The sequence below is a fragment of the Cryptotermes secundus genome, unplaced genomic scaffold (assembly GCF_002891405.2).
Source record: "Cryptotermes secundus unplaced genomic scaffold, Csec_1.0 scaffold47, whole genome shotgun sequence".
Classification (NCBI taxonomy): Eukaryota; Metazoa; Arthropoda; class Insecta; order Blattodea; family Kalotermitidae; genus Cryptotermes; species Cryptotermes secundus.
The window spans coordinates 2,110,601-2,124,018 of NW_019721002.1; the positions used below are offsets into that span (position 1 = coordinate 2,110,601).

The 13,418-nt window shown below is 44.5% G+C and overlaps 1 protein-coding gene across 3 annotated transcripts in view; it reads right to left on the reverse strand.

Moving 5' to 3' along the window:
• LOC111874475 (serine/threonine-protein kinase N) overlaps positions 1 to 12,133 on the reverse strand; it is an 81,859-nt gene extending 69,726 nt beyond the window's left edge. For 2 of the 3 annotated variants that reach the window (XM_023870024.2, XM_023870005.2), the window contains exon 1: positions 8,315 to 8,431. In XM_023870024.2, coding sequence (XP_023725792.1) covers positions 8,315 to 8,377 — 63 coding nt within the window. In that variant the 5' untranslated portion in view covers positions 8,378 to 8,431. Of the gene's footprint in view, positions 1 to 8,314; positions 8,432 to 11,864 lie in introns of those variants that run through there. The other variant, XM_023870014.2, reaches the window with a different exon arrangement.
• Between the last annotated feature and the right edge of the window lie 1,285 nt (positions 12,134 to 13,418).

A 13,418-nucleotide genomic window follows, 5' to 3' on the forward strand; every position in this document is an offset into this window, starting at 1 on the left:
TTCAGGGTCGAACACTGCTGGGTGGTTGCCTGCTCGGCTAATTCTTCGACCCTGAAGACGTAATCGCCATATTCTTCAGACATGTCGGTGAGTATCACAGTCTGATCGTGAGTTCTGGCGCATTCGCAGGCTTAATGTTTCGAGAAAATCATTTCTTTCGTATTGACATCCCCTGTCCCTCTTCCGTACCTTTGTTTCATTCCCTCATTTCTCTACCATTTATTTGTCATCCAAACGTTAATGCTCTCCCCGTTCCTTTCTCCCTCTCCTCTTCGTTAAATCAGTTTCGTGCTAGGTTCTACGTAATTTTTGCTTTTTCCCCGACGATCTTGTCCTCTGTGAGCGCAACCAAATATACATCAACTGGCTGCCATTGGACTTTACGTAATTTTGACGAATTTATTAAAAACTTTTCTTTCGATATTTCAACTGGCTTTATATTGATATCCATATATAAAAGTACAAAGAGCGTTAACAGCAAAATCTGCGAACGCAAGTACCTTTGGCTTCCCAACTCACTACGATGGTGTTGTGAAGTTATGATTTTTCAGAGAAACATTTCCTTGTGGCCCGGGTCTCTGCAGCAAAAACTTACAATAAAAACAGTGCGGCGAGAGAGGCCCCGCGTACGGTACGACTGAACGGCTAGATGGACGCACGGACAGAGCTAAACAAACTCTGCCTTCCGCTGGACAGCTAAAAGAAAGATGCACGAAATGTTTCACAGACAATTTTAAATGTACATACAAAATCACAATTTTTCACATTACAAAAGTGATAAAAGGCGCTACGTACTGTAAAGAACGTTTAATATCACAAAACGCAGAATTCCTTTAAAATGTCAAGTGGGGTGCATGGACATGAACACATGCTACAGGTCTAGTAGACAGTCTACGCAGAAGCCACGACGCCGACACATCACTTCCGCACATGCCGCTTTCTTGCAAATCCAAGGTTCTGACTTGTATGGACAAAAATGCTAATTTTTATTCATTCATGGTTCCTGTTATGACGCTCCCAACAACTCAGCCTCCAGTGCACAGCGCTGAGCGGTAGGGTGATAGTGAAAATGAATAGAAAGGTGGTGGAAACGAGCGGTCGCGAGCTAATCCGAGGTACTATCCCAGCAGTCACTTCGAGGGATTGTAGAGGCCACGAAAAAGTCAAGGAAACCGAAGTCCCGGGAGAGATTCGAAACGGCCACCTTCCAAATATGAAGCAGTACCACTCGAGCAAACTTTCTCGGCAGTACGGTCACCATAACATGAAATATATGTGGGAATGGAGGTATACCTCCACCTCGGCGCTTGATGGCTCCGAGCGGTCACCTTCATAGCCCGACTCCTTTTACTAGGGTAAGGAAGACATGGTAAGCATCTGACAGGACACCGGGTCGGCATTGAAGCGGTGGCGAAAAGAAAGATCTCTGCCGACAACAGGAGCATACACTAACTCCGTGGATTTAGTCCGCAAGCGAACTATACCGAACGACCGCCTCTTGTCGGCGAAGTTAGTACCAACTTTAGCGGATAGAGGGGAAGCCTATACTACGAGGGGTTAATATCGCTCCCACCCCAGAAGCAAGCACGATCGTCATTTTCGTGTTACGGGTAGCGGGAAATAAAAAGAATTGACTGTCAGCATGCAAGACAGCGCGGTGCGGTAACGCTCTAGCCTTGCATGGGGGTGGGGGGCGTTCGGTTCGAATCTCTGCTGGACACCAACGATCCTGTGGTTTTATTGGTTCTCCTTAGTCCTTTCAGCCAGTATCTCAAATGGTGCCAGGACGAATTCCTTTAACATGGTGCTGCCATAAGCCAAAACCATAAACAAATACTGCATCTCCTAATATCTGGCTGGATTGTGCCTAAGTTGGCTATACTGTTACGTCTTGAAGTAACGCGTAGATTACTGAAAACGAACACTGTACCACGCGGCGACAGAATTGGGAAGAAAGCCGGAAACAAACAATGTAGGGCCAGACCATGACTTCCTGCCTCCCTACCTCTTCTTCACCTCTGATACACCTCATCTTACTACTCCGTCACTACTCTGGTATTCTCGTCGGCAGCTTGCTCGTGCTTTGCCAATAAATTGTCTGAAACAAAGGGCACCGAGACTTCTGCCTGCCACTCACACACACACACCAAATCAATCGGTCCAGAACACTGCCGACGCGCCTGAGAACAACGCAGAGGCTACGCGGCCATAACGATAACAGAGTGTGGAGATAAGATAAAGCCAGATTTCAGCCGTGACAATGCAGAGATACCATCTAGCTTCCTGTGACGTGCCTAAGTACACACGTTAGTATAAAAAAAGCAAAAAAGTAAAAGTATCCCTGTAACAGGCCGTGGAGGCTCATAGGGTTGTGAGACGTTAAGGTTCCCACATTTTCTAGACAATCGGCTCAAAGATGGCGGTAAGGTTGTCAGCTCTACGCGCCGGCCGCCCTTCATCCCCAAGAATATTCCTGGTACTCATTTGTTAGAGGCTGAGTCGACCCCAGGGCCATAGTGCGGCTAGAAGGATTAGGCCAATTGAAAGAATACAATGGCCTCATCGGAACTTGAACCCGCGACCTTCCGGCTTGTAGCATGGTGCCTCAACCAACCACGCTACCGCGTGCCCCTCACACGTTAGTATACCGGGTCAAATTCTGTTCTAATTACAGTAACTACATTGCATCTTGACGTAAATTTCAAATGGCACTGCATATATGCTGTACACATTGCATTTCGAAGCACATACAAGCAATAAGAACACATAAAGAACTGCATACACCAGCAACGAGAGCCTGAACAGAGGAAGGGAGTCTGACCCGTATTTGGGAGTTACGAGTTTCGAATCATAATGGAGGACATTCCGTCGTGACGTCGTGACGCAGTCTACCCTTCCAATTTCCTTTAAATTTTAAATGATTTATTCGAACATCATCTCGTTGAGTTGCCAGTAGCTCAGAATATATAGTGTCGAATGGTAGGGCGATAATGATTAATAGAAAGTATGGGGAACTGCAGCGGTTACAACGTCCAAGTGAGATAAATAGGGATAAGATAAAGTTGTTCCTGTGCTTACCTAATTAAGAACTACGCCATGAAGGCGGATGGGGGAGTGGATGTACAGATCCACATGTTTTTTACCTCGGCACTATTGGAGATGAGTGGTCAGCTTCACGCTCCGGTCGCTTTACCCCCGGGGAAAGAACTCCCGGTACCCATTGGATAGGAGACTGGGTGGACCCCAGAGCCAGTCTGGCCAATAGGGAGTAGAGAAAATTTCCTTGCCCCTACCGGGAATCGAATCCCAGCCGTTCAGCCTGTAACCAGTCGCTATATCGACTGAGATATCATGACTTATATTGCAAACGGCACATAGCCCGCGGGCAGACAGATTCGGTGTTCGGTGCGCCTTAGCCGAACAGGACTTTTAAGAAGCGAACCAGCGCGTCTGCTCTCAACAAACAGTGGCTGTCATTTACGGTTCTATCACATTCTCTCACCTGGAGGCTACATGCCAAAAACCGGTCTAATTCGAATCACCGACTTTCCAGGATACAAAAAGACTCGTTCTCACACGCTTCGAGGTGATCGGTACAAACAAAACAGAAAGTAGACTCGGAAACTGCCTCAAGGTCCTGACTCCCAGCTGCATGAGTAACGCAAAGGCGAGCGCCACTTGCAGTGTGCTCTATATGGCCTCACACCCAAGGCATCTCCCACACAGCTGAAGAGCACATTAACATAGCAGCTGGGTTCGGCAACACTGCCTGTCAGCGACACACCGCAGTGTCTGTCCATCCATGCTCAAGTGGACAAGAAATTCCCCGCCTTTTACGGAACCCGACTGTGCACAATCGCGTTCAAAACGGTCCGCTACACTGCGCCAGCAGCTTCTGGATAATGTTTCCTCAACATCTGCAGTGGTCCAGCCCAGCGCCCGGAGGAAGCAAGGGAAAGGAAATAAATATGGGAGAAAGCAAGAAGGGAGGTAAAGGTACTAAAGAGACTAAAAAGTTAAGGGACTGAGACGTGAAACAAAAAGATTTTCCCCGAGAGAGTAAATTTGGCCTTGCCCTACAATGTCACGGCCAGATGGCAGGATACCCCGGGACTCTTCAGAAGCAGTCCCAGCTTTACCTTGGCGTTTATGATTTAACTGTTAACTAATTTGTGTAAGCAATAAGAAATGATCTCCCGCTAAATTTTCAACGGAAATTATAACGCACTAGCTGAATACAAATATTTGATTATCATCATGTGGCTACCAACTCCAAACATTACATACATATCTGGAACATTACACACCGGTCGGGCACTTCTGGAACCCTGTGACTGTTCAAAAGCTTTCGACTCGTACTAATGAAGTTACACAAAGCTCCCGCCCCTTCACCCGAAACGTCTATGATGCATTCAGCTTCGGTGAACCGCTTCACCCTCGTTTTCATCCGTCCTCACTTCCGTCCACGGTCCATTCAGAATATAAAACTACTACTTCGTGCACAATAGCATAACAACAATGACATATCATTATACCAAGTATACTTCCGTCAGGGGTATCAAGACTTCTCTCAACTGAGTCTTCACTGCAAAACTATGGTACAGACATGGCCGGTTTCCTTGTCAACATTACAACATGCCTGTGTACTAGCTACGGACTTTAACGAACCCAATCACGCAATTAAAGAGAAATCGGGCGTCCAAAAACTCTACCGCAATACTTGCAAAAACCTTTACAAAGCCGTACTGGCAAGAGTGTGGTAAGGTAAAGCTATCCCTGTAACAGGCCGTGGGTTGTGAGACTCGGGGCGCCCAATTTTCTAGACAATCGGCTCCAAGGTGGCGGTGAGGTTGTCAGCCTTGCGCGCCGGCCGCCCTTTACCCCCAGGATATTTACTGGTACTCACTTCTGTTAGAAGTTGACTACACCCCAGGTACATAGTGTGGATGGAACGATTAGGTCGACTGAAAAATCCAACAGCCTCATCAGGAATCCAACCCGCGACTTAAGGGCTTGTAGCACCTCTGGTGTTCTCTTACGTCCGTGGCAGGAAAACAAAAATTGATACATAGAGCAGATGGCATAACGTGTATACAAGGACAATGTAACGCAAGTGACATATTTTGGGTGTCCTGCTCGCTGTCACAAAGCCATGTTACTTCACTGATTTGCCTCTAGCGTCTGTTTATAGGTCAGCAGTTTTCATAGACTTCATTACCCTCTAACAAAAGCAACAAACAACACTCTGATCTCTATGAACCACAGAAAGAGAATATTAATTTGGACTGTCCTAATTTCGCAACGAAGAGCAGCAGATGTTCTCTCAAGCCAAACGCCTAATATAATGAGACATTTGGGATCATCACAGCGGTATAAAGTTTTTCTTATGGGATGTGACGCTGTATTTGGTACATAAGGAGCAATCTTTCATAATCTGCTGCCTCCAACTTCGGGGTAGAATATCGTAAATATGGAACCAGCAAGCTGCTTCGGGCGTTGGTAGCCACTGTAAAAGTGCAGCGCATCAGGTCCCAGAAAACCGTAATCTTGAACCGGACTAGCAGTTCACATGTAAGTAACACTACTTGTTATGAATGGGATGGGATTCCAAGAGAAGTGACATACAGTTTCACGAATAAACATGTCGCGACAATGACCTCCAAGTCTTGATCTCCAAAGGAAGGGCAGCGGAGCTTGCAAGTAAACAAGTAAGTACACACGTCATCTACGAGATCTCATTTGCATCCCCGGCCTCCAGCCTGCAGTGTTAAATACTGTGGCAATCACAACCCGGCAGCAATGCCAATTCTCGTACCATACAAATCGTAATTTTGTGCTTGACGGTTTATCTATTTCTAGTTCATCTCACGACGCCGCAGACGCCGGGCCAAAGTGTGCCTTGCGAGCCTCATCCGGCTCTTTTCAACCGTTACTGCTGGGGGGGGGGGGGAGAGGCAATCCGTTTCTCGCAAATGTATTTGTAAATAAAACCCTTGCATGCAAAGCACGTTAGCAAACACCTGCACAGCGCACTCCAAGCCCGCTTAGGATTCCAGAACTGCTGAAAATGATATGCGTCCCTGATGTTCAGAAGCCTGACCACTTCTATACAGCGTCGAATGACTAGGCAACGGAGAATAATGCGGAAGGAAGCATTACTTGCCCACTGTAAGCTACTATCCTGGAACCTGACTGGAGATACTACAAAAAAAAAAAAAAAAGACCCACAGGATTAGTTGGCATCCCAGTTGAGATTCGAACCCGTCACCTCCAGATTACACTGAAGCGTAACTGTCTGGGCCAGTCTATTCGGTAACTGTTGGCAAGAAGAATTTACTGGAAACTCCAATGATGACGTCCACACAACATACAGGTCTCAAGAATCTCTTCTCCATGACCGTTTTTCCGGACAAACACTACAGCTTAAGATGGAGACCACAGCTGGCAGAATCAGCACTGCGTGCAACGCTCTGCTGCGGTAATCTCATGCAGTACCGCTGTAATTTCAGTGCGCTGGCACCAACAGAAAAGTTGCATTTTCTGTTAAAATACAGATCGTACATAGAACTGACAGGACAGCATATCTAACACTGGAAGATACAACTGGTCTGTAAACACTATCTACTTAACAATTCAGTTTCTCCTGTTTGCAGCGATTTTGTGTGAACGTAACGGCGGACCCACGGAACCACCCGGAACTCCTCAAACCCGTCGCTACGAAGCTGCAAAATAACGCGTGTAAGCCAGCAGACGGATTCAAAGGGCACGGCCGAGCATGTGGCGTGCTGTCGGATGCCGATTCAGCGCCTGACGATCTCTGTTAAAATCACGCACACACATACTATATCAATGCGATATCGGGTGAAGTTCTCTTGTGGAAACGCTGCCAGTGGCCATACTACATAGCGTCAAATGGCAGAACGATACATACACGATCAAATGCAAAAGATCTGGAACGACCCGGTTGTGGCCTAAGGCATTAACTCGGTATTAACTTGGCAGGGCCCCGGGATAACTGCTGTCACGGCCGATATTCGAACGGAAGATCGCCCAAATACAAGTCTACAGTTTTACCGCTATACCATCCTGTTCAGAGTGAAGGCAGAGCTGCTCCTGCGCTTAAGCACCACGCTATGACGATGTATGGGTGAGTTTTGGTATGAAATTCAAGCAGTAGATGGGAAGTGAGTGGTCAGCTTCACTTCCCAATCGCTTTAGCCCCGAAGAAGTCTCCCGTACACATTTAGGAAACTGGGTGTACCCCAGAGCCGGTCTGGGCGCTGTGGAGAAGAGAAAAATATGTTGGTCAGGAATCAAGTCAAGGTTCCTCGACGGTCAAGCTCATACCTAAATATTATACAAAGTGATACTATGCTTCAGTATCCTGTTGCATTATTATTAATCTTCAACAGACAAGTGTTTTCACGTTTCAAAGTATCCTACGTACAGTCACTATACACACGGCCAGAATACCTAAACCACGTGTGACACCAAGACACCACGGGGGAAAAAAAAACACACACACTTGTCACTGCGCGCTACTGGCAATTAATTAGCAGGTGCCAGCATTTTACGGATTTTAAAGAAATTTTATGGAAAGTAAAACGCGTTCAAAACGTGACTAAACTGAGATGCCTGCTCTCTTAGTACTATAAACTACAAGCCTTAGAATGGTCGTCGTACGAGTGTGTACGTAGGAGGCAAGAACAAAACTTTGCATTTGAAAGGTGAAACACTTATGCACTGAAGACTATATATACCCAGACAGCTATCCCGGTTCCAGCAGCGGTACGTTCGCCTTGCATGCAGGAGGCACGAGGTTTCAGCACTGACCGTAACCACACTGCTGTTGTCCCATCCTCTAACGCCCTAATAACACGAAAAGAACAGGGCAATGTTGAACCAAACAGCAGAGGCCAAGGTTCAATCCCAGGACAGTTTATGTGGACGAAGTGGAGCTGTAGTAGGTTTCTCTCCCAGTACTTCCGTTTCCTTTGACAATTATCAATCCGCCAGGGCGGAACGCTCACCTGTCACGTGAGGCAAGTACAATACACATATCCGTGGCCTCCGTCCCACCCCACTCCTACAACTTAAACCACACACACTCCGAGAGGGTGCTGAACTGGTATTCGGGAAGTACCAAGTTCAAATCTCCGTCGAACTACTGACATTTTCACTGTTTCCTCAGTCTCCAGGCGAGTACTGGGACACTTCCTTCTGGAACCGCATTTCACCCTTCACGGTCTCATTCTGCAGCGCACAACCTCAGCAGCTGATGGGGCGATATCTACTATCACAAACTGATACGTACCAAAAAAAGCAGGGATCTCAGCTTAGGGGCCTTTTCCTTCGTGAGCACCATGGTAAGGCTCATGAGTAGACCCCTGCATCACCACACCACACACTTCGCACGTCTCACAACAGAATGGTCACGGCACACCGCACCACACCGACTTCCACCTCTCTCTGTCCACTTCCCCTCACTTCCATTTCTCGGTCCCTTCGCCACTTCACCGAAACATGAGAGAAACCCGTGCTCTGCGTATCGAGTGAGTTCGCTTATCAGTTTCAAACGGCAACAAATGGTGTGTACCGGGTTAGCTCAGTCAGTATAGTGACTTGGCTACATGCTGGACTGGATTTCTGGCAAAGGCAAGGATTCTTCTCCATACACAAGTGGGCAGTCGGCATGTCGCGTAGAAATGAAACAAAATCAGACTGTACGGCCTCGCATCCCAGAACACAAATCTCCAGCAGATGCCTTCTTATTGTAACCTCAAGATGAATGTTTGACTCTAACTTTACTGAAAATAACGTTTAGAGCTTTACCATGTCATGGTAAATGTCTGTGATAAAAGGTGCAGGTTGTTAAATATGACTCCAAGGATGACTGTGACCTGACCTGACCTGACCTGACCTGAAGGTATCCAAGGTCACAAATGTTTGCCACAAGGTCATTAAGCAGCAGACAAGCAGGCAATGTCATAATATGGCGAAAATCGTGATTTCAAAGTGCCCCCTAACAGCTGCATTTTGTGAGAGTGGATCCAAGCACAGTGTGACCAAACATGATTTTGGCAGTAACAACTTCCTACCAAACTTTCAAAAGGGCTTTATGCCAGTTACCAAATAAACACAATCATAAACATATTCATCCCTGAACTCATGAACTGTTAGTGAGCCAGGATGGCGCAGTCGGTATAGCGACTGGCTACAGGCTGGAAAACCAAGAAGTCGGAGTTCGAGTCCCAGTAGAGTCAAGAATTTTCACTTCTCCACATCGTCCAGACCGGCTCTGGGATCCACCCAACCTCCTATACAACGAATACAAGGAGCTCTTTCCCTGGGATAAAGCGGCCGGGGCGTGAAGCTGACCACTCACCGCCAACTAGTGCCAAGGTCAAGAAAATGTGGATCTATACATCCACTCCCCCATACGTTTTCATGGAGTAGTGCTTAATTGGGTAGGCACACGGACAACTGTACCTTTTTACCTTACTCATGAACTGTTTACAGAATCTAGTATACATATCACAAAGTTCATTTTAGTATCATGTTAACAAATTAAAAACATAATAAGTCTCTGCCATATACTTTTCTCAGATATGTAATGAGAGTGAAGTATCTTAAGGTTTCAGAAACTCGTAATTCCAGCAAGGCAAACTGCACCACGTTCAGAAAGTCATGTAAATTTCCTTATATGCACATTTTCTCATTTATACAATGAAAATGGGGGCACACAATAGCGTAGTTGGTTGAGGCACTATGCCACAAGCCAAAAGGTTGCATGCTCTATTCCCGATAAGGTCACTGCATTTTTCAATTGACCTAACCCTTCCACCTACACTATGCCCCTTGGGTTGACTCGGCCTCTAATAGAAACGAGTACCACGATTGTTCCTGAGAGGTAAAGGGCGGCCAGCATGTAAGGCTGACAACCTCATCACCATCTCTGAGTCAACTGTCTAGAAAGTAAGGGAGTTTCAATGTCTCAAAACCTTATGGGTTTCCATGGCCTGTTACAGGGATACCTTTACTTATACCTTTATGTCCAATGTGGATCCTGCATGGTTTGAAATAGTGGAGCATGTGAACATGATTTGCACACCTCAGTAACATGACAAACCCCCAATTAATGTGACTCCAAAAGTGCAACAGTGTGGAGAACTGGTGGAACGCAAACTGGGGCACGAAAGCATAAAATTTTGGAGAAAAACCTTACTCGCTAATCGCACACTGTCAACTGTGGGACTGAACCCATGCCTCTGCAGTGAGAAACTGGTGACCATGCAAGGGGTAAGCATGTTCCCTAAATGACAGTCCATTCTTTATTCATTCACTGTGATATGTTCAAGCCCTCCTTACACTTCACTTGATCCGCTACTGACATCAAGCATCTAACTTTGCATTTTGCTTTTATGCCGTCTATATGCAACGTCCGTTATTATTCACTTGCCGTTTTTCTTTAGTGACACTGATGTTTCTTCAAGTGTACAGGTTGTTGCGACTAAGGAATTTGCTGCACACAACCTGTACAGGCTGCATATGGCGAAAATGTACTCCAGTACGATGAGATGTACATAAGGCAGAAAATAAACAATGTATTTATGACGGTCATATATATGTACAAAACTATAATATACAGATATCTAACAGAGCCTTTGAAAATGTGGCGAAGTTCATATACTTGGGAAGGGAAATAACAAATTCAAATTGCATTCCCAAACAAAATTATGTGCAGATAAAAGTTGGGGGATAATTGCTACCATTCAGTTTGAAATATTTTGTCTCCAAGTTAATCTAAGACCACAATTAAAATATATACAAAATAATAATTCTGCCTGTGAGTTTGTACGGGTGTGAAACAAGATGCTGGAGAAAACTGCATTGTGAGGCCCTTTGTAACTTAACACTCTTCAGGTTCATTATTAGGGCGATCTATGACAGGATAAGATAGGAGGCATGTACCAGTTATTGGGGAAGTGAGAAATGCATACTAAGTGTGGGTCAGAAAATATGATGGGAAAAGACCACTTGGAAGACCTAGACAGATGGTAGGATAGGATTGTGCAGGATGGATTCATTTGGATCAGGACAGTGATTGCTCATGAGCTCTTGTGAACAGCTACAAACAGTGGGGTATTTCTTCTCTAGCTGAGGAACTAAAGAAAGACCATGCTACATGGTTTAGTTACAAATATTTCTACAATTTTTTTGGTAGTTTACTATCCCTGAAATAGTATGATTATTAACACAGAAAAACAGAATGAACTTCTCATGCAATAATCTAGGTTAAAATAACCTAAGCATGCAAGAAGGAAACATTCATGTCAATTAAGATTATACTAAACGTAACCACACCGACCCATTTATTGATCAAAATGAACACACTTCTTACGCAACTAAAATCTCCGGAGCTAATGACCCCCTCCCCCAAAACCGGGCTCCCGTTATCCTCAAGTCAGGTATGAGTATGACAACGCTCATGAAATTGCAATCTATAAGCATGTTTGAACATCAAGTCATCTACACAAAAAAATAAACGTGTCGCTATATGATTTAACCGACGTGGCAACACGTGAACCCTATACATAATTAAGATACTGCATATGATCTAGGCATACACAGACAAATTTGACAGGTGGACTGTTAATTCGGTAAGGTCAAACAAGCCAGAACCAGAACCTGTTTCATTAGCTGACTAGGTTAAATGATCATGTACGTTGTATTCCTCATGTTTGTGGCTGCAACTAACATCTCAGCCTGTAGAACACATACACAAGATATCGGGAATTCTAATCACATAATAATAAGGGCATTATACGCCCAAAAGTTCTACAAAAATGTCAGCAGGTACTCACCTGATAATAACCAGAGTCCGCCATCTTACAAATAGTTTTTACTTCTTGCCCGCCTGGTCCTGACGTGCCACAAATCGCCTCAGCACCATTTAGGTTTTTACTATCAAGCTAAAAAATAAAGGTTCATCCAACAACTGTGTGTCATAAATACTGCTTATAGTAAATGGCTCGATAACGTGCGATCTTCATTAATAACTGACACGTTTCCTTTTTGAGTTACCCCAACCTCGCACTTGCACATCAAACTACTCTCACGAACTGAACTAGTAGCCAATAGCAACGCACTGCACAACTACGACACAACGCCACCCGCTGTAACACGTTCATTCATTGGTTACAAAGTTACGGAACTTCGGGGTGTCTGGCATGACTCGCATGAGTTTCCCGTAAGGCGGATGAAATAAATTTAAATCTAAAAATAATTTTAACTGTAGCTGCAAATTGCAGCAATCTTCAAAACCTTATACTGCTTTCTTTATATACTATTGAAGGTAACTTGAATTCACCAAATTCGTGATGTACCACGAAGTTAGTTCATTGACCTTGGACCAAATAAGCTTTCCCATTTAGTTTAATTTGGGTGGGAGGAATACTTTTTCACTTTTCTCATTCACTTACTCCACCGATCTGAGTCCTTGTGATGTTATAGTCGTTCGGCCAGGCTGGATATTCTTAGCCTTTCTGGAAACCCAATGTCCATTACCATGGCCACCACAGCCTGCCACTGGGCAGGTGCATTACCATACCTTAGTCCAATACAGTCCCACTTGCATTCTTCCCACTTATACTTTAGTACTATCCCACCAAATCTATGCCTTAAAATCCCAAACTGTCTCTATACTTCTCACTTTACAATTAACATTTTTCCCGCAAACACTACCTCTATATTCAGACATGAATTATCACAGTAATATTCGGCAAAGAGCACAAATTATTAAACTCTTCTTTCATGACTGATTTTTATGCTTTTATTTCTCTTAGGTGTAAATTTCAGCATTCCATTCTCCAGCACTCTAAATATGATTGTCAGAGGGACATATAGACAGTAAGTTAAGCATGTGGCCATGGAAGGTTAACACCAAGGGATGAAGAGGAAGAGACATGGAAGGTCTGGTTGTAGTCACACAATTCCTTAGTTCATGCAACATGAGACATTCAGCTGTCTGTTGCACATGCATAACAGTACTGATACAGCCATTTATAAAATAAAAAAAATAAATAAATAAAAAAAAACATAAAATAAATAAGAAAGTACTTTTATTGAACAATGTATCATCCTTCCATGAGCGACTGCAATAGCAGTAACAGTTGCAGCACTCAAGTCAAAAGCGTTCAATTAGCAGGATTAGAAATATGAGTAAATCAACTTCATTACGTACTTTAAATGGAGACACATCATGGGCCTGTTTCACTCAGGCACTTAACCCTTCCCAACTTGCAGTTCATTTATATAGTGTTTAAAAATTCAGTCCATACCTTGCAGGAAACACATGACGTCTCCACTACAAAGATCAACTGGTTAATTATGTTTAAGGAAACAATGAGTTTTTTTTT